Genomic DNA, 22121 nt, shown 5'->3' with positions numbered 1-22121 from the left:
CGTCAGGGCATGGACTCTACAAGGTGTCAAATGTTCCACAGGGATGCTGTCCCATGTTAACTCTAATGCTTCACACAGTTGTGTTAAGTTGGCTGGATGTCCTTTGGGTGGTGGACCATTCTTGATACACATGGGAAACTGTTCAGCATGAAAAACCCAACAGCGTTGCAGTTTTTGACACAAACCGCTGCACCTGGCACCTACTAACATACTCTGTTCAAAGGCACTTACATTAGTCTTGCCTATTCACCCTCTGAATGGCACACACAATTCTTGTCTCAATTGTCTCCAGGCTTAAAAATCTTTCTTTAACCTGTCTCCTCCCCTTAATCTACACTGATTTGAAGTGGATTTAACAAGTGACATCAATCAAGGGATCATAGCGTTGACCTGGATTCACTTGGTCAGTCTGTCATGGAAAGAGCAGGTGTTCTTAAGGTTTTGTACACTCATATCCATCTAACTTAAACCCCTAGTTATTATGCTAGCTCTAATTACACTCCATTCGTCTTTGATTTTTACCCATTGATATGTGTGACAATGGAATGTGTTTGAAGTCCACTGATCCTCCTCTCGTCTCTGATTCCAGCATGCTCTACGACTGCTGGCGTTCCGTCAGATCCATAAGGTTCTGGGGATGGACTCCCTGCCGGCGTCCAAGGCCAGCGCTCGGAACCGCAAGCGCAGACGGGACGGGAGCGAGACGGGAGAGGGGGAGGTCAAGAAAGACAAGAAGGAGGATTCAGAAGAGGTGGATGCTTGATCTCTGACAGAGCAGTGTTAGCTTGGATGGCCATCTGGTTTTGCTTCTAATGTTGGCATGAGAATGATAGAGTAAAACAGAAACATATCAGCACCCAGGCTAGAGCAGGTTAGTAGTCTATACTGGCAGAATGGTACATCCTTTACATTTATTTTTCATTTTCAGAATCTATATGAATATAACTGACTTAGTTGTTCTTTCACCAAGTCGCAACATTTATGTCTCCCCTAGAGGGAATGGGAGGGGAAAGGTAAAGATGATTTACTCTTAAAATTGTGCTGAAAATTGGCTTTAATGTCAGACTGACTTACTGAGGTTTCTAGGAGCTAATGACTGATAGCCTGCTCCCAGATCTGTATGTGCTTCATGACAACAATCATCAGAGGAGTTTGCTAAAGCACATACTGATCTGGAACCAGGCTAAATGATTGCATCATTCCATTTCCAGAATATTTGCCCACTCAACTTCTGAAGCCCTCCCATTTACAGTACCTGTACCAACCACTGTTCCTTACATTGTTTTGTATGTACAGTAAGGACTTTTCCCCCCTGCGTTTCTTATTGAAGAGAAGATTTAATCCTTTATTGTACAGGCCAGTTATCATATACTGAAGACTGTAGGAGCTACTCATTTAGGTGCATATATTGGGTTTATTTTCATCCTGCCCACAGCTGGCAGTACCCAAGTAATCATCACTTCAGAGCGCAGCTGCACAGGACCAGATCGTAATGCCCATGGTCAATTTGGTTTGTCATTTGATATCGCTATGGGGTTAGTTAGGGACCATCGGTAAATTACACCATGTACATGGGACAACATTTAAAAATATCAATAGCTCCAAATTTCAATGACTTAACATCAAACCAACTATACATTTTAGAAATGAATATACAAATATTGAAAGAATTTAAAGAGAACAGGTGTGCAATATGAAGTTATTGTCTCATTTACATTGTGTAATTTATTGACAGTCCCTAACTAGCTCCACAGACAGGCTATCCAAAGTCAACCCAACTTTGCCACAGTTGCACACTAGGCGGCTGAAGCGACTTGGTGAAAGAAGTTGGCTAACTTGCTAGCTAGACATGGTTAGACTGTTTCAAGTTATCTAGAAGGGTGAGTGAATGTAACTGTACTGTTTTGGCATAGTAAAAGTACAAATACTTCCCATGTTCAAACACAGACGAGTAACCCACATCAAAGCACGCCTCCGAAACCGTTCTGTCGCATTTCCTAATGAGACTTGAAACCAAGTTCAGCCCCCCTTAAAGACAGACATGAGTACATTAAAGTAAGTTTTAAAAATGTACAGTTCATTGTGCCAAAACTGCAGGCAATGACAAATAAAATGCTAAAGCTGTAAAGAAACACTCTGAAAACAGCGCTTTGAAAAGCAATCTCTCTGTGTAGTCTAAAGATGTCTATAAATTTGTCAGACACCTGAAAAGAAGAAAATCTGCATTTTTGAAGATGTGATTGATTGCACCACAAAACGCTTTTAAGGAAATCACTGGGTTATAGAATATGTTTTGTGTAAGAGGAGTTGACAGATAGCTCCTATGTTGCACAGTCTGTCTAGCATGCTATGAGAATAAAGATCTTATGAAATGAGTTATTATATGCAGCCATATTCTTTGCATTTAAAAATCTGTCTTTTGTGGAGTGTGTTTGGAGACTTCATATAATTAATTGATTGGATTTACATAGCGCTTTTCTAGACAAACCAAAGCGCTTTACATATAGTTGAAATTGGAAGGTTACTTACACCGTAGCCAAATCCATTTAAACTCAGTTTTTCACAATTCCTGACATTTAATCCTAGTAATAATTCCCTGTTAGGATCACCACCTTATTTTAAGACTATTAAATGTCAGAATAATAGTAGAGAATGATATATTTCAGCTTTTATTACTTTCGTCACATTCCCAGTGGGTCAGAAGTTTACATAGACTCAATTAGTGTTTGGTAGCATTGCCTTTTAAATTGTTTTTAACTTTGGTCATACGTTTCGGTTAGCCTTCCACAAGCTTCCCACAATAAGTTAGGTGAATTTTGGCCCATTCCTCCTGACAGAGCTGGTGTAACTGAGTCAGGTTTGTAGGCCTCCTCGCTCGCACACACTTTTTCAGTTCTGCCTACACATTTTCTATGGGTTTGAGGTCAGGGCTTTGTGATGGCCACTCCAATACCTGGACTTTGTTGTCCTTAAGCCATTTTGCCAAAACTTTGGAAGTATGATTGGGGTCATTGTCCATTTGGAAGACCCATTTGCCACCAAGCTTTAACTTCCTGACTGATGTCTTGAGATGTTGCTTCAATATATTCACATTTTCCTGCCTTATGATGCCATCTATTTTGTGAAGTGCACCAATTTCTCTTGCAGCAAAGCACCCCCACAACGTGATGCTGCCACCCCCGTGCTTCACGGTTGGGATGGTGTTCTTCGGCTTGCAAGCCTCCCCCCTTTTCCTCCAAACATAACGATGGTCATTATGGCCAAACAATTCTATTTTTGGTTCATCAGACCAGAGGACATTTCTCCAAAAAGTACAATCTTTGTCCCTATGTGCAGTTGCAAACCGTAGTCTGGCTTTTTTATTGTGGTTTTGGAGCAGTGGCTTCTTCCTTGCTGAGTGGCCTTTCAGGTTATGTCGATAAAGGACTAATTTTACTGTGGATATAGATACTTTTGTAACTGTTTCCCCAGCATCTTCACAAGGTCCTTTGCTGTTGTTCTGGGATTGATTTGATCTTTTCGCACCAAAGTATGTTCATCTCTAGGAGACAGAATGCGTCTCCTTCCTGAGCCGTGTGACGGCTGCGTGGTCCCACGGTGTTTATACTTGCGTACTATTGTCTGTACAGATGAACGTGGAACCTTCAGGTGTTTTGGAAATTGCTCCCAAGGATGAACCAGACTTGTGGAGGTCTACAAAAACATTTCCTGAGGTCTTGGCTGATTTCTTTAGATTTTCCCATGAGGTCAAGCAAAGAGGCACTGAGTTTGAAGGTAGGCCTTGAAATACATCCACAGGTACACCTCCAATTGACTCATTATGTCAGTTAGCCTATCAGAAGCATCTAAAGCAAGGGTGTCAAACTCATTCCACGGAGGGCCTAGTGTCTGCAGGTTTTTGTTTTTTCCTTTCAATAAAACCCTAGAAAACCAGGTGTGGGGAGTTCCTAACTAATTAGTGATGTTAATTCATCAATCAAGTATAAGGGAGGAGCGAAAACCCGCAGACACTCGGCCCCCCGTGGAATGAGTTTGACACCTGTGATCTAAAGCCATGACATTTTATGGAATTTTCCGAGCTGTTTAAAGGCACAGTCAACTTAGTGTATGTAAACTTCTGACCCACTGGAATACTGATACAGTGAATTATAAGTGAAATAATCTCTGTCAACAATTGTTGTAAAAATTACTTGACATGCACAAAGTAGATGTCCTAACCGACTTGCCAAAACTATAGTTTGTTCACAAGAAAGTTGTGGAGTGATTGAAAAACTAGTTTTAATGACTCCAACCTAAATGTATGTAAACTTCCGACTTCAACTGTAGTTAGGGGGAAGCTCACCTCATCCACAACCAATGTGTGACACCCACTTGGGTGATGCACAGTAACCGATTTGCGCCAGAATGCTCACCACACATCAGGTGGAGAGGTGAGGAGGAATGATATGCCAATATATATGGACTGACAGTTCTAAAAGGGGAACATTGTAATAAATCAATACTGTATCATGCAATATTTTTAACATCTTATCATTGTGATGAATGAGGAAAAATGCAGATATCTTTGTATTAAGGTTTTTGTAAAACAAAACGGCTTTTGATGTTGATTTTATTTTTAAAGAGCATCTTCACAATACCCATTTTAATTAACTTGTTTGTCTTTGGATCATGTTGCAATCAACTTTGTTTTGTTAAAAGGAGAGTTAACGTTGCTGTAATATTATTTGAACGTCTTTGTAGTGCTGCCTAAAACCAAGGATGAATATTAAAGACTTAACTCATGTAGATATACTTTTCTCATTGTGTGAATGAATAATTGATTATTTTTGACAGAACTGACGCCCCACGCACCTTTTAAAATGTGTTGCCAGTCATGTCACTGAAAAAATTGTCAGGGCTTCCACATATCCTAGCACACCCCTCTGGCTTATTGAATATTCATGATTGGAAAGGAGGCGATGAGATGGGCTATTGTGAGTGATGATGAATAATAGCGTATGAAGCGCTGTCTAGTATTCGAAGATGCGTCTGCTTAACCTTTTCCGTTCTTGACGTCTAACCTTCTAAGGAAGAAGTAAGCGGTTATCTCTACCTCGATTTCCTTTTTTACGGAATAGCCTGTAATTAATCGCAGCAATTGGTTACCCACTCGAAACTGCAATGACAAATGTAACAGGTCGTACAAATGCAGCGTTATAGGTAAGTGACCGTTTCAGCTGTGTTATGGCTTCAACTGTTCTCATTGTCAGGAAATAGTGTTAGTTCATGTGTCTATTGACTGGTCACCAAATACCTGTATCCTCTTAGCGCTCAGATCACGTCTGTCCTTGGACCATATCAGGCTACATTTTGCTACATTGCTGAGCCACAGGTATACTGACTGCCACTGCCATATGATGCCCCGCCCTCAGTCGTCTGTTAATGCTGTTGCCTACTTTGTTTTTTCCTTTCTTTGAATAATTATATTGAACTGATCCTTCAAAAGGGCTTATTTTTTTCAGGAATATATATATTTTAATGACAGGGAAATGAGCAGTGGTAGCCCACTGCACAGACGTTTCTTCAATGTCTAGTTTTGGTTGCGCTGTCAACTACGTGAAATTAACAAAAAATCAGTGGTGAAAAGTACTTAAGTAAAAATACTTTAAAGTACTACTTAACTCATTTTTTGGGGTATCTACTTTTACTATTTATATTTTTGACAACTACTTTTACTTCACTAACGTTACATTCCTAAAGAAAATAATGTACTTTTTACTCACACTTTTTATAAGTGCATGAAATTGTCAATTTCATGCACTTATCAAGAGAACATCCCTGGTCCTCTATTGCCTCTGATCTTGCGGACTCATTAAGCACAAATGCTTCGTTTGTAAGTTATGCCTGAGTGTTGGAGTGTGCCCTTGGTTAACCGTAAATAATAAAACAAGAAAATGGTGCCGTCTGGTTTGCTTAATATAGGGAATTTGAAATGATTGATACTTTTGATACTTAAGTATATTTAACACCAAATACTTTTAAACTTTTACTCAAGTAGTATTTTACTGGGTGACTTTTACTTGAGTAATTTTCTATTAAGGTATCTTTTACTTTTACTCAAGTATGACAATTGGGTACTTTTTCCACCACTGCAAAAAATGTCACCATGACACACTGCATTTAGATAAAAAATTGTGTGAATAACAAAATGCCCTTACTTTGATGACCTTTTGCAAATCCAATCAGTTTCCCACGTTGATTCAAGGTCATCACGATACAAAAAATTCAACAAAAAAATATGACATGGAAACAACGTTCATTCAACCAGTTTTTGCCCAGTGGGAGGCTACTGTTACTCTTAAATAACATATTGTTTATTTAGCCTACTATTATTGCTAGACTTGTGATGAAAGTTTTCCATATGATGTTTTGCATAATGTGCTCTCCTTAAACAGGTGTTCTCTTTACTTTTGAATTTACATCCACCCAGGCATATTCCAATCTTGAGGATGGCAACGGTATGTATCCATTCCATGTTCCGGTCACTACAGGGTCACTCACTGGGAGATAAAAGCCATCTTTCTGTCAGGACACTAGCTTGTTTATCTGTTATAAGTGTGATTCATTACCGCCTGAGAAATAACTTTTTATCGTAATTCATAATGTACAATCACCAGTGTCTGAACTATAATTAAGTAATAAGGCACGAGGAGGTGTGGTATATGGCCAATATACCACGGCTAAGGGCTATTCTTAAGTACGACGCATCGCGGAGGGCCTGGACACAGCCCTTAGCCGTGGTACTGTATATTGGCCATATACCACAAACCCCCAAGGTGCCTTATTGCTATTATAAACTGGTTACCAATGTAAGTGGGGCAGTAAAAATACATGTTTTGCCATACCTGTGGTATACGGTCTGATATACCACGGCTGTCAGCCAATCAGCATTCAGGGTTCAAACCACCCAGTTTATAATGTTTGTTAAATGTAGTGTACACATTTCAGAGAAATGTCCTAATTTTAAAATTTTGAACCAACCGATGCTGTAAATGTCAAAGTTCTGTCACAAGCCTTTGCATTTTTGACCTCTCTCTTACAGAAGTGTTTGGTGTTCGGCACACAATGTGTTGCCAAGAGTGACCACAGCCAGCCCAAAACTGGTGAACTGGCCTATCGCAAAGGAGACATCCTCACTATTATGAGAACAGGAACAGTATGTAATGATTTATAGCAGGGTTCCCTAACTTGCGGCAACCGTCCGAATTTGGCACGCAGGCGATTTTATTTTGCCTCACAAGTTTTCTGAGCAAAAAAAAGACTGTAAAAACACCAGCAAATAAGCTCCATGATATTTTTATTTAGATAATCTATTCCAAAGTATTCCCACACATAAAAGAGATATGTGATGGTTTACAAATGTAAGCACACAATTTACAATGTACTTTTCTAAAATTAAAATTAAAACATGCCCATGATCTTTGGTGGGGGCTCTATAAATATAATTGAGCTGAACATGTATCTATTTGCATGATTCTACTGAAAGCTGTTCTGGTGCTGTTTTCTAGGGGAAAGAACATTACAAGGCCAGACACAACACCACAGGAGAGGAAGGACTCATCTCTGTCACCAACATGCGAGAGCGAGAGGCCATTCGTGTCGACCCCAGTCTCAGTCTCATGCCGTAAGTCTATTTAAGGCTATCAGTCTGGATTTCATTATTTTTCCTTTATCCCCAGTCATAAGACCATGTATATTGTGCCATTTAGGAATTTGTGTTTTTTTCTGTTTCCCTTTTTGTTCTTCTCCATAATATCCACACTGTCTTCTACTGAAGGACTGATATGTACACTTCCTCATAATTTAGATGGGGATTTTTTTTCCCAGTTATGTAAGCTAAGAGCTATTTAAAAAATATATATATATATATATATATATATATATATTTAACCTTTATTCAACTAGGCAAGTCAGTTAAGAACAAATTCTTATTTATAATAACGGCCTGGCAAAAGGCCTCCTGCGGGGATTACATTTGTTTTATTTTTTAAATACAGGACAAAACACACATCACGAGTAGAGAGACAACACTACATAAAGAGAGACCTATGACAACAACATAGCATGGTAGCAACACAACATGACAACAACATGGTAGCAACACGACATGGCAGCAGCACAACATGGTAGCAGCACAAAACATCGTACAAACATTATTGGGCACAGACAATAGCACAATGGGCAAGAAGGTAGAGACAACAATACATCATGCAAAGAAGCCATAACTGTCAGTAAGAGTGTCCATGATTGAGTCTTTGAATGAAGAGTTTGAGATAACTGTCCAGTTTGAGTATTTGTTGCAGGTTGTTCCAGTCACTAGCTGTAGCAAACTGAAAAGACGTGCGACCCAGGGATGTGTGTGCTTTGGGGACCATTAAAAGAACGTGACTGGCAGAATGGGTGTTGTATGTGGAGGATGAAGGCTGCAGTAAATATCTCAGATAGGGGGGAGTAAGGCCTAAGAGGGTTTTATATAGCTAGGGCCAGGTGATTTCCTGGACACGTGACTTGACCAGAACAAAATCCTTAGCCCTGTGCAATACACTTTGTGGAATGTCTCTTTATTAATTGCTTTTACTAATAATTTTTTGGTCCATGTCAGCTGGTTCCATGGGAAGATCTCAGGTCCCGAGGCGGTGTCCAAGCTGCGGCCTGTAGAGGATGGCCTGTTCCTGGTGCGGGAGTCCATCCGCCACCCTGGTGACTATGTGCTCTGTGTCGGCTACTCCAGCCAGGTCATCCACTACCGAGTCATGTACCAGCACAGGAAACTGACCATCGACAACACCCAGTACTTCTACAACCTCATAGACATGATAGAGGTGAGGCGGAGATAGATTTGTTATTTAGTTTGTAGTAATATGAGGGCTAGGAATATGGGAACAAATACTAAACTTTTTTCTACTTTAATACACTAAGTGAATTTGTCCAAATATTTATGACTTCTTCAAATGGGGGGGACTAGATACATGGAGGGCTTTCATTTCTAAAAGGTAAAACAGATATGTATAAAAATACCCACAAAGGTGACATTCTGTACTATCAAATCAAATTGTATTTGTCACATGCCTCGTAAACAACAGGTGTAGACTAACAGTGAAATGCTTACTTACTTTTCCAACAATGCAGATTGAATAAAAATAACGAGTAAAAAAAAATATGGCTGCAGTTGAAGTTGGAAGCTTACACACACACCAAATACATTTAACCTCAGTTTTTCACAATTCCTGACATTTAATCCTAGTAAAAATTCCCTGTCTTTAGGCCAGTTAGGATCACCACTTTATTTTAAGAATGTGAAATGTCAGAATAATAGTAGAGAGAATTATTTATTTCAGCTTTTATTTCTTTTATCACATTCCCAGTGGGTCAGAAGTTTACATACACTCAATTAGTATTTGGTAGCATTGCCTTTAAATTGTTTAACTTGGGTCAAACGTTTCGGGTAGCCTTCCACAAGCTTCCCACAATAAGTTGGGTGAATGTTGACCCATTCCTCCTGACAGAGCTGGTGTAACTGAGTCAGGTTTGTAGGCATACTTGCACGCACACGCTTTTTCAGTTCTGCCCACAGATTTTCTATAGGATTGAGGTCAAGGCTTTGTGATGGCCACTCCAATACCTGGACTTTGTTGTCCTTAAGCCATTTTGTCACAACTTTGGAAGTATGCTTGGGGTCATTGTCCATTTGGAAGACCCATTTGCGACCAAGCTTTAAGTTCCTGACTGATGTCTTGAGATGTTGCTTCAATTTATCCACATAATTTTCCTCCTCATGATGCCATCTATTTTGTGAAGTGCATCAGTCCCTCCTGCAGCAAAGCACCCCCACAACATCATGCTGCCACCGTGCTTCACGGTTGGGATGGTGTTTTTCGGCTTGAAGCCTCCCCCTTTTTCCTCCAAACATAACGGTCGTCACTCTGTCCCCATGTGCAGTTGCAAACCGTAGTGTGGCTTTTTTATGGCGGTTTTGGAGCAGTGGCTTCTTCCTTGCTGAGTGGCCTTTCAGGTTATGTCGATATAGGACTCATTTTACAGTGAATATAGATACTTATGTACCTGTTTCCTCCAGCATCTTCACAAGATCCTTTGCTGTTGTTCTGGTATTGATTTGCACTTTTCGCACCAAAGTACGTTCATCTCTAGGAGACAGAACACGTCTCCTTCCTGAGTGGGATGATGGCTGCATGGTCCCATGTTGTTTATACTTGCACACTATTGTTTGTACAGATGAACATGGTACCTTCAGGCATCTGGAAATTGCTCCCAAGGTTGAACCAGACTTGTAGAGGTCTACAATTCTTTTTCTGAGGTCTTGGCTGATTTCTTTTGATTTTCCTATGATGTCAAGCAAAGAGGCAATGAGTTTGACGGTAGGCCTTGAAATACATCCACAGATACACCTCCAGTTGACTCAAATGATGTCTATTAGCCTATTAGAACCTTCTAAAGCCATGACATCATTTTCTAGATTTTTCCCGAGCTGTTTAAAGGCACAGTCAATTTAGTGTATGTAAACTTGTGATACAGTGAATTATAAGTGAAATAATCTGTCTGTAAACAATTGTTGGAAAAATTACTTGTGTCATCCACAAAGTAGATGTCCTAACCGACTTGCCAAAACTATAGTTTGTTAACAAGAAATTTGTGGAGTGGTTGAAAAATGAGTTTTAATGACTCCAACTTAAGTGTATGTAAACTTCCGACTTCAACTGTATATACAGTGAGTACCAGTACCGAGTCGATGTGCAGGGCTACCAGGTAATTGAATTAGCTATGTACATATACAAGGAGTATACCAAACATTAGGAACACCTTCCTAATATTTAGTTGCACCCCCCTTTTTTGCCCTTAGAACAGACTCAACTCGTCGGGGCATGGACTCTACAAAGTGCCAAAAGCATTCCACAGAGATGCTGGCCCATGTTGACTCTTATGATTCCCACAGTTGTGTCAAGTTGGCTGGATGTCCTTTGGGTGGTGAACCATTCTTGATACACACGGGAAACTGTTGAGCATGAAAAACCCAGAAGCGTTGCAGTTCTCGACACAAACCGGTGCGCCTGACAGATACTACCATACCCCGTTCAAAGATACTTAAATATTTTGTCTTGCCCATTCACTCTCTGAATGGCACACATATATAATCCGTGTCTCAAGGCTTAAAATCCTTCTTTAACCTCTCTCCTACCTTTCATCTACACTGATTTAAAGTGGATTTAAGAAGTGACATCAATTATGGTTCATAACTTTCAGTCTATTTCATGGAAAGAGCAGGTGTCCTTAATGTTTTGCATACTCAGTGTAGGTAGGTGTAAAGTGACTAGACAACAGGATAGATAATAGACAGTAGCAGCAGCGTATGTGGTGACTGTGAGAGTGTGTGTGTGTGGCGTCAGTAAGCATGTGTGCACATGTTTTGTGTGTGTGTGTGTAGAGTCCAGTGTGTGTGTGCATAGAGTCTGAGCAAAAAAAAGGGTCAATGCAGGTAGTTTGGGTAGCCATTTGATGAGCTATTTAGCAGTCTTGTTTAGCAGTCTAATGGCTTGGGGGCAGAAGCTGTTCAGTGTCTTGTTGGTTCCAGACTTGGCAGAGAGAACAGTCTATGACTTGGGTGGCTGGAGTCTTTGACACTTTTTTGGGCCTTCCTCTGACACCACCTGGTATAGAGGTCCTGGATGGTAGGAGGTTCGGCCCCAGGGATGTACTGGGCCGTACTCACCACCCTCTGTAGCGGGTGCCTTGCCATTGCCGTACCAAGTGGTGATGCAGCCGGTCAATTTGCTCTCAATGGTGCAGCTGTATAACTTTTTGAGGATCTGAGGACCATGCAAAGTCTTTTCATCCTCCTGAGGTGGAAGAGGCATTGTCGTGCCCTCTTCACAACTGTGTGGGTGTGTGTGGACCATGTTAATTCCTTAGTGATGTGGACACAGAGGAACATGACGCTCTCGATCCGTTCCACTACAGCCCCATCGATGAGGATGGGGGTGTGTATGCCCCTCTGTTTCCTGTAGTCCACAATCAGCGGCATGTCTTGCTGATGTTGAGGAAGAGGTTGTTGTCCTGGCACCACACTGCCAGGTTACTGACCTCCTCCCTATAGGCTGCCTCATCATTGTCAGTGATCAGTCCTACCATCGTCGTGTCGTCTCAAACTTGATGATGGTGTTTGAGTCGTGCGTGGCCATGCAGCCGTGGGTGAAAAGGGAGTACAGGAGGAGACTAAGCACACACCCCTGAGGGGCCGCCATGTTGATGGTCAGCGTGGGGGGTGAGTTGTTGCCTACCCTCACCGCCTGGGGGCGGCCCCTCAGGAATTCCAGGATCCAGTTGAAGACGAAGATGTTCAGTCCCATGGTCCTGAGCTTGTTGATGAGCTTGGAGGGGACTATGGTGTTGAATGCTGAGGCTTAGTCAATGAGCAGCATTCTTACGTAGGTATTCCTTTTGTCCGGGTGGGTGAGGGCAGTGTGGAATGCAAAAGAGATTGCGTCATCTGTGGCTTCCCTCTGGCTGGCGCTTCAGAATGCCCATGGCCAAGAAGAACGTGTTCAAACATTCATTCGTTCCTTGTGCTTTTGGACTACTAAGTACAAAATAAATTGTATCTAGTGCAGTTGGGACAGTGGACGTTTGTGAGGGAATGTATTAATGTCCTCTATGTTGTTAGTGTATGCAACATGATGGACTGACTGGTTTAAATGTGTATGATGTGAGAATGAATGTGTATGTGATTATTTTAATGAAGGTGATGCCAAAGAAAAATGTCCAATAAAGTTTTATTCTATTCTATCTGTTACGGCAGTATGCAAATTAGAGTGGGTCCAGGTTGTCAGGGATGATGGTGTTGATGTGAGCCATGACCAGCCTTTCAAAGCATTTCATGGCTATAGATGTGAATACTACAGGGTGATATTCATTTACTAGAGACAGGTTACCTTGGCATTCTTGGGCATGAGGACTATGCTGGTCTGCTTGAAACAAGTTGGTATTACAAACCGGATTAGGGATAGGTTGAAAATGTCAGTGAACACACTTGCCAGCTGGTCAGCGCATGCTCTGATTAAGCGCTCTGGTATTCATTCTGGCCCCACAGCCTTGCGAATGTGTTTAACTTGTTTAAAGTTCTTACTCACATCGGCCTCATAGTAAACATTTGATCTCAAATAAAAAATGCTAGGGTATACACTGCCCTACCAAGCAAAAAGGCAGTAACCGCTCATAGTGTGGAACTGAGAAAAAGGACTTTTATTTACCTTGGCTTCACAGTATGCTTCACACATGCAGTTACTGCTAACATGACCCCCATTTTCTCCAAAACACAATACAATAGAGGCAGGATACTTGTCCAAATCAAAGTTTATTTGTCACGTGCGCCGAATACAACAGGTGTAGACCTTACAGTGAAATGCTTACATACAGGCTCTAACCAACAGTGCAATTTTTAAGTTGGAAAAATAACAGTAGCGAGGCTATAACAGTAGTAAGGCTATATACAGGCACCGGTTAGTCTGGCTGATTGAGGTAGTATGTACATGTAGGTATGGTTAAAGTGACTAGGTATATATTATAAACAGAGAGTAGCAGTAGCGTAAAAGAGGGGTTGGCGGGTGGTGGGTGGCAGGACACAATGCAGATAGTCCGGGTAGCCAATGCGCGGGGGCACTGGTTAGTCGGGCTAATTGAGGTAGTATGCACATGAATGTATAGTTAAAGTGACTAAGCATATAATGTAAACAGAAAGAGGGGTTGGGGGGGGCACATTATATTTAAGCATGTATTTAATGTAGCAAAAATGACATTTTTGAAGAAATGAGCAGTTACTGCCTTTTTGCTTGGTAGGGTAGTATAGTAGAGTCACATTTAAAAGGTGAGTGTATGAAAATACAAGATTTCCTTGCCTACATCTTTATACTGAGGAGCTAATGTTCATAATCAGCCTCTATATGGAAAAATAATCACTCAGAATTTTATTTGAATCTAACCATAGCAAACTGTCACCCATAGAAAGTAACTGTCATTAATTGCTTACAGTTTAAAAGAAAGGTCTTAGCAGACCTTTTAAGGTTTATCTATGTTGTGCCAGTGAGTTTCCGAGCTATTGGAAGCACAGTCATTAGGGAGTTTGGAGATACGGGTGACTGTAAAGGCTAAAGATGCCTCACCACTCCCTTATCTGTGGAGCACAGATGTCTTTAGTCCTGACTCATATCGCTGACTTACTCTTGTGAGAAAATAAAGGGAGAATCCAGCTGCTTCCTGACACGCAGGACTATTGGATTTGTAAAAATGCATTTGTTGTGTACAGTTCCCCTTTCCATCATTCTGTTTATTTTTGACAGTACTTAATTGTTATAGTTTTAGAATGAATAACTAACAGTAAATACTGTACATACAATCGGTATACTGTATGTTGCCCATACAGGACTCAGCTCTACTGGTGTTGTGAGGTTTAGCAACCAACTAAGCCATCAAAGCCTCATACCGACCCTTTTAAGTGTCAACGACGGCATAGTTAATTCTCTGTTCTTAATATACCGTAAGCTGTCACAAGCTGACCCGCTCTCTGGACTGGATGGTTCTGGAGGCCCCGCGGGTCTCCACTTAGTTGGGGGAAAAATGCTTTTTAGTTTTTATGCCCCAAGCTCATGGAATAGCCTTCAGGCCACATTGAAGCTAGACTCGCTGGTCTCCATTGGAAAGTTTAGATCAAGTTTTAAGGGAGGTGATATGTGAGAGTTCTGTTAGATTTGATTATTCTTGTTGTATTGGTATTGTTATTTTACATTATGTTATGTTACATTTTATTGTGTATATTCATGTTCACAGGGCTCCCTTGTAAATGAGACCCTGGTCTCAATGGTGACCCACCCTGTATAAATAAAGGTTAATAAAAATAATAATAATGGCTATCTTTGCAGTTCCACTCCAAGCACAAGGGAGCTATCGCCACAAAACTTCTGAAGCCCAAAGATAAGGAGGGCACCAAGTCAGCTGAGTTGGAGCTGTCTAAAAGTAAGGGCTTGGTCTTTACACTCTCATGATGTGTCAGTTGGCCTCCTTAAGGCTCGGAGATCCGTGCCTTCCTGGGTGAGGGGGATGAAGGGTATAAGGGTATTCTGTCTGTGAGAGGATGTGGTGGTGGGGTGTTAATGTGACTTTCTTTAGAAGTGTGAGTGATAAATATAAAAGCTACCTGTTTCTTTAGAAGTGAGAGAGAGAAAAAAAGATACCGTTTTAGATTGGTATCTCTGTGTGTGTCACAGCGGGGTGGCTGCTGGACATCAGGAAGCTGACCTTGGGAGAGAGTATCGGAGAGGGGGAGTTTGGAGGTGAGGCTACAATTTCCTCAATTGTTTCGGTGGTGTTCAAAAAAATAAATAAGCCGGTAAACCATTGTAACCTTGAATTGAACCCTGATTCTGTTACAGATTTAATTTGCTCTTGTTTTGTTGTCCCCTAGCGGTGTTTGAAGGAGACTACATTGGCCAGAAGGTGGCAGTAAAGAACATTAAATGTGATGTAACGGCACAGGCATTCTTAGAAGAGACCACTGTTATGACGTGAGTTCAGAGTGGCGACACAGTTTCTTAATTAACTTCATTAAATGGAGTAACGACTATCTGACCTTTGTTCCTTCATCCCTTTGTTACTTTCTTTATTTTTTTCATTTTATTGTTTTGGATCTCATTACGAACTTTCCACTAGGAAACTGCAGCATAAGAACCTGGTGCGGTTGTTGGGGGTGATCGTAGACAATGGACTGCACATCGTCACAGAGCTCATGGCCAAGGTTCTGCTGCCGTGACTTCAGTACCGTCAATCTGTCATCACAGTCAATCAAGACTAACTAACAGACTAGGAGTAGGCTTAATCTCAGTCCAGGAGACAAGCCCTAACAGCTTGTTGATGCAAAACAATTATCTGTAACAAACAAACAATTAGGACTATCTACTCAAATCTAGTTTAGATTACACAACTGTTATCCAACTGTATTATTTGTGTGTTGTAGGGTAATCTGGTGAACTTCCTCCGGACGAGGGGCCGTTTTGTCATTCGCACTGGCCAGCTACTACGTTTTGCACTGTGAGGCCCCACCACAGTCCCAGGTGGTATTTGATAGAACTTCGTGGCCCCGCCTGCCTGTGGGGAAATCAACCTAGGTTACCCCATTGGCCCACAGCAAAACCAAGACATTTTTCAAACAGAATTTTCTTGTTATCTGCTTGTTTTAGTCAATTACAAAATTACATTTAAGAAAAGTGCAGCATGTCTAAAGATTACTTTTCAATATTACCTGCTCCCAAGGCAACCGTAGGATTGGAATTTTGACCTGATTACATGTACATTGAACAACCCAGCAGCTTTTCAGCATGTTTTGTTACTTCTCTATACAGTGCATTCTGAAAGTATTCTGACCTCTTGACTTTTTCCACATTTTGTTACGTTACAACCTTATTCTAAAATGTATTAATTATTGTATTTTATCATCAATCTACACACTATACCTCATCATGACAAAGTGAAAACAGTTTTTTAGAAATTTTTGCAAATGTATAAAAATACAAAAATGAAATACCTTACTTATGTAAATGTCATATTTACATGAATACTTATGTAAATGTGATATTTCAGTTGTATATTTGTAATACATTTGCAAACATTTCTAAAACACAGTTTTTGCTTTGTCATTATGTGGTATTGTGTGTATATTGATGAGGGAAAAACAACAATTTAATCAATTTTAGAATAAGGCTGTAATGTAACAAAATGTGGAAAAAGTCAAGAGGTCTGAATACTTTCCGAATGCACTGTAACTAAACATTGACGACGAAGTTGGCTCTTTTACAATTGCGGTCAATGGGAAAGAATGTGTTTCACCTAATTTGTGGGCGTGGTTGTAGGGAATTGCTTCTTATGACATGAATATTGACTCGGAGTATATAATTTAATATAACTTTATAGGTTAGTTGTGCATTTCTGTGTATTTCAGTAAGAATGTGTGTATGTGTGTGTTCAGAGATGTGTGCGAGGGCATGGAGTACCTGGAGTCTAAGAGGTTGGTTCACAGAGACCTAGCGGCCCGTAACATCCTGGTCTCCAACGAGGGCGTGGCCAAAGTCAGTGACTTTGGGTTGACCAAGGTGGACTACAAGGCCTCGGACAACGCTAAACTACCAGTCAAATGGACAGCCCCTGAGGCCCTGAAGAAAGAGGTAGGATCATGTTTACCTCTAACATCTAGTGTTTATCATGCTTACAGTACAGACATGTTTATAATAAAATATAAATTAGGTGGGTGCTTATCTGTCCTATTTCACAAGTGTGTATTAATGCAAATCTGTGAATTGTAAAAGTTTTTTCACGCATATCCCAACTCCCCTTGAGACACCTTCTGAGTGTGGGAGAAATTAGCACTAAGTGCCTTGCTCAAGGGCACATCAACAGATTTTTCGGCTAAGGGATTCAAGCTTTCGGTTACTTTACAGACTTAACAGTATGTGTAATTCATGTGAATTGTATGTGAACTATGAGGTTTGGAGTCTGTTTTTTTAGCCTGCCAAGCCTATGTGGCTATTACACAGTAACTATCATGTCAAGCAGTCATCAGTGGAATTTTGTAATTTGTCATTGAATTGCTTTTGTGGTCATGTGTGATTGTCCTATAGAAATTCTCCACGCGGTCAGACGTATGGAGCTATGGTGTTCTCCTCTGGGAGACGTTCTCCTACGGTCGACAGCCCTACCCCAAGATGGTGAGTCCTGACTTCACTGATCTTTATGAACAGTGATGTATAGTTCTGAGTTACTGGCACAACAATGCAACAGAAATTAGTGTGTGACAAAAATATGAACAGCTGCTTTGAAAATTCTTATCAAGGCAGTCTGACCCAGTTGCTCACTTGCTTATTATGGTGGTGCAATGCGCTGAATGATGGCATGCCATAGCTGTCTGTCCTTCATGGAAGCTGCAAGGTCCTCTGTTCTCAGCAGGTGTTCCAGAGGTCTTCGCTCGTGAGAGGTGAGCCACAGTACAGTAAAGCTTACTGACGCTGTTCTCAGGATGCCTGCTACAGCGTCCAGTGCCCTTATCTTACCGCTGATCAGTGGCAACCCAGTAGTTTTTACTAACTGAAAACACCATTGACATCCTGGCACCAGTGCGTCTCTCCAAATGACCATAATCTCAGGTTACATAAAAAGCCTGATCTATTAGGGCAGGTCATGAAAAATGGGGTTTGTTTGACCCTTATCTCTCTATGACCCATTATCCAGTTTATGTCAGCAGTGCTTTATCCACTGATAGACTTATGGTACTGAAACTAAGGAAACTTCCCCTAAGATTAAAGGCAGGTTAGTGCGTCAGAACATGGATTTGCCCCGGACTCATTTGATCTGTCCTGAATAGGAGTCAGGGGTGAAATTTGAGCATTCATAAGATGTGGTTCTTCTATGTGTAGTCATGATGTTGTACCAGTAGAGGACCCCATGAGTAGGTTTTATTTCTTTCCCATGGTGTCAGATGGAGTCACATACTGTAATCTGGCCCAGACCGATGTTTATATAGCACTATATTTTCATTGAGACTCATTGTCACGATATGTGTTCAATTGAAGAGACACACTTCAGTCTTAGTGAAGCAGCGCCGATTAACAAACTCTGCTGTGATCGCAGGGCAGTTAACTGGAGTGAAACGGAAGGGCATGTGTATTTATTTATTTACTCCATACTTAATATCCCTTTTTTCCATGCTGTATCTGTTTGTAGGGAGTCTGTTACTCCCCCCACAGGTATGTAAAGCAGAGAATCAAAGCAATGGCACTAACCAGGTAATAACAGCAGAGATAAACCAGGATTAGTGCTTATAGGCCGCGTTTCTAAGGCAACAGCTCCTGATGGCAGCCAGCCAAAAAGAAGAGCGAAGGGGAGGGGTGGGGATGTGTGAGAGAGAGTGTGAGTGTGTGTACTTGCCTTCCTTTGCGCATATTTTGTGTTTGTACATGGGGTGGGGGGGGTGGGGGGGATTATGGTACTTACACTCTCCTGTGACACAGAGTCTCACTGTCAATCCTTTGTACCCATCTAGCCCTCTCCCTGTTTGCCTGGTAGGTCAGGGGGGGATATAGGGACAGCCTGGGGGGATCAGCTAGAATGACTTAAAGCATGCTTAGTGTCTAACCATATAATTAGAATGAGTGAGTTGTACAGTACTTGTTTAATCCAGGTGATTAACATACAGATACAGTATGTAGGCTGAATGTTTGACCTTTTATTTTATGTCCATTAAAAAGTGAACCGACCCATTAAGGGCATTGTGGCATTATCTCAAGTGCCATCTCTTTTTCTGTCTTTCTCGTCTCCCTCAGTCTGTGAAGGAGGTGAAGGAGCGGGTGGAGCAGGGTTACCGTATGGAGGCTCCAGAGGAGTGCCCCCACAGTGTCTACGCCCTGATGAGGGGCTGCTGGGAGGCCGAGCCCAAGAAAAGGCCCTCCTTTCATAAACTACAGGAGAAGATAGAGAGAGAGCTGACCAAACACAGCCCTGGGCCTGCCTGCTGAGGTCACCTCAATAATACTATTCAAATAACTATTGTTCTTTGTTTAGAGCTGCCTGGAGTGGTGGCCTGAAGTGAGCCAGAACCAACAGAAGGCTGGTCAGGGCTGGATCTAATGGTAGTGGCTCATAAAGAGGCTGAACATTGGCTGATTTTGTGAAGGAGACATGCAGCATACATCTTTCTTAGATTATCAATGAGCCTTTATGCACACTCACTATGACTCCATACTATAAACAGCAGTGAAATGTGGACATGGGTTTCTCTATGGCAGAATCACTGTCTGAAGAAAATTATCTTTGCAACAAATAAACTCCAGCCATCAGAACTAACTGTACAAAAACAAAACTATGTAGTGCCTTCAGAAAGTGTTCATACCTTGACTACATTTAGTTGTTAAGCCTGAATTTTTTTTAAACTATCACCCATCTACACACTACCCCATAATGACAAAGTGAAAAAAAATGTTTTAACATTTTTGCAAATGTTTTGAAAATTAAGTACAGAAATACAGTGAGCTCCAAAAGTATTGGGACAATGACACATGTGTTGTTATTTTGGCTCTGTACTTCAGCACTTTGGATTTGAAAGGATACAATGACTATGAGGTTAAAGTGCAGACTGTCAGCTTTAATTTGAGGGTATTTTGAACTGTTTAGAAATTACAGCACTTTTTGTACATAGTCCACCATTTTAGGGGTCCAAAAGTCTTGGGACAAATTCACCATGATTACAGATAATCGTGAATAAATCGTGAATAATGATGAGTGAGAAAGTTACAGAGGCATAAGTATAATCAATAATCATGGTAGCATTCATATTAATGTAGAAGTGTTTAGAAACATATTCTTATTTACAATAAAAGTGACTCCAAAATGGCACAATACATTATTTACCATTTATTTCTATTGGGCACAAAATAATCTGAAACACAACCAAAACAAACTGCAAATGCATCCAACAAGTGTGTACAGTCACAGGCTTAATGTAGTTATTGTGTGCTAGGAATATGGGACCAAATACTTAACTTTCAACTACTTTAATACACATATAAGTGAATTTGTCTACACTTGTTGTATTCGGCGCATGTGAAAAATAACATTTTAATTGACATTTAGAGCCCATTGTATCTAATTTACATAAGTATTCACACACCTAAGTTAATACATGTTACAATCACATTAGGCAGCAATTACAATTGTGAGTCTTTCTGGGTAAGAGCTTTGTACACCTGGATTGAACAATTTTTACACATTATTCTTTAAAAAATTCTTCAAGCTCTGTCAAGTTTGTTGTTGATCATTGCTAGACAGCCATTTGTAAGTCTTGCCATAGATTTTGAACTAGGTCACTCATGGATGTTCAATGTCATCTTGGTAAGCAACTCCAGTGTATATTTGGCATTGTGTTTTAGGTTATTGTCCTGCTGAAAGGTGAATTTGTCTCAGTGTCTGTTGGAAAGCAGACTGAACCAGGTTTTCCTGTAGGATTTTGCCTGTGCTTAGCTTTATTCCATTAATTTTTTATCCTAAAAAACAGGGCGGCAGGTAGCCATAGTGGTTAGAGCATTGGGCCAGTAACCAAAAGATTGCTGGATCGAATCCTCGAGCTGACAAGGTAAAAATCTGCCGTTCTGCCCCTGAGCAAGGCAGTTAACCCACTGTTCCCCAGGTGCCGAAGACGTGGATGTCGATTAAGGCAGCCCCCGCACCTCTGATTCAGAGGGGTTGGGTTAAACGCGAAAGACACATTTCAGTTTAAGGCATTCAGTTATACAACTTCCCCTTTTGGAATATTTTTGTTCTGTACAGGCTTCCTTCTTTTCACTGTCATTATGGAGTCACTACTAATGTTGTTGATCCATCCTCAATTTTCTCCTATTACAGCCATTAAACTCTGCAACTGTTTTAAAGTCACCATTGGCCTCATGAGCGGTTTCCTTCCTCTCCAGCAACTGAGTTAGGAAGGACGTCTGTATCTTTGTAGTGAATGGGTGTATTGATACACCATCCAAAGTGTAATTAATAGCTTGATCATGCTCAAAGTGATATTCAATGTTCAATGCTTTTTCAGCCCCATTCAGCAATATGGCGTGCTTCAAATTCAAATACTTCCGGCTTCATGCGCCATCGGGAGTTTTCCATAGGAATACTTGGATAACGTCAGTGTTATCACTATCTACTGGTTTTAATGTCTTTGGTGGGGACCAGCGAAATGTTCCCACTTATCTGAATTTTCCTTGTTTGACTATCCTTGTGAGGACTTCTGGTCCCCACAAGGATAGTAATGCCAAAAATACACAGACACCCTCTAAATGGCTACAGTATACATTCATGCATCTTGATTTTCTTAAAGAAAAAGCTTAGGGTGGTGTGTAGTTTAGCGGTTAAGAGCGTTGGGCCAGTAACCAAAAAGTTGATGGTTCATATCCCTGAGCCGGCAAGGTGGAGAAATCGGCTGTTCTGCCGCCGATGACATAGATTAAGGCAACTTCCTGCGCATCTCTGATTCTGAGGGGTTG

General features: G+C 41.0%; 2 protein-coding genes across 9 annotated transcripts in view; both read left to right on the top strand.

Moving 5' to 3' along the window:
* The window catches only part of LOC129867301 (zinc finger RNA-binding protein-like), a 33727-nt gene extending 31352 nt beyond the window's left edge, over nt 1-2375 (top strand). For all 4 annotated transcript variants that reach the window (XM_055940611.1, XM_055940609.1, XM_055940608.1 and 1 more), the window contains exon 19: nt 590-2375. In XM_055940611.1, the coding sequence (XP_055796586.1) occupies nt 590-763 (174 nt within the window). In that variant the 3' untranslated portion in view covers nt 764-2375. The remainder of the gene's footprint in view (nt 1-589) is intronic.
* A 2536-nt stretch (nt 2376-4911) lies between these two features.
* On the top strand, nt 4912-21516 carry matk (megakaryocyte-associated tyrosine kinase). Of its 5 annotated transcripts, XM_055940613.1 has the most exons (15): nt 4912-5199; nt 5308-5371; nt 6435-6497; nt 7082-7195; nt 7548-7663; nt 8642-8861; nt 14967-15060; nt 15312-15377; nt 15509-15608; nt 15754-15838; nt 16058-16131; nt 17066-17261; nt 17715-17801; nt 18040-18067; nt 19413-21516. In XM_055940613.1, the coding sequence occupies exons 1-15, from the start codon at nt 5186-5188 to the stop codon at nt 19544-19546; spliced, it is 1455 nt and encodes a 484-aa protein (XP_055796588.1). In that variant the 5' UTR covers nt 4912-5185; the 3' UTR covers nt 19547-21516. The 5 variants fall into 5 exon arrangements, with proteins under 5 accessions (XP_055796588.1, XP_055796587.1, XP_055796589.1 ...); XM_055940612.1 differs by lacking the exon at nt 18040-18067 and having other exon boundaries at nt 4915-5199; XM_055940616.1 differs by lacking the exon at nt 18040-18067 and having other exon boundaries at nt 5181-5199; nt 6470-6497.
* Nucleotides 21517-22121: the final 605 nt, after the last annotated feature.

Source organism: Salvelinus fontinalis, chromosome 12, assembly GCF_029448725.1.
Source record: "Salvelinus fontinalis isolate EN_2023a chromosome 12, ASM2944872v1, whole genome shotgun sequence".
Lineage (NCBI taxonomy): Eukaryota > Metazoa > Chordata > Actinopteri > Salmoniformes > Salmonidae > Salvelinus > Salvelinus fontinalis.
The sequence above is the reverse complement of the archived record's forward strand: the minus strand, read 5'-3'. Positions and strand labels throughout refer to the sequence as shown.

What these genes read in the sequence shown, in the direction of transcription:
- matk (XM_055940612.1), top strand. An exon ending in CAATCTTGAGGATGGCAACG is followed by an intron (nt 6,498 to 7,081) that starts GTATGTATCCAT and finishes TCTCTCTTACAG; the next exon opens with AAGTGTTTGGTGTTCGGCAC. An exon ending in CTGAGGCCCTGAAGAAAGAG is followed by an intron (nt 17,262 to 17,714) that starts GTAGGATCATGT and finishes ATTGTCCTATAG; the next exon opens with AAATTCTCCACGCGGTCAGA.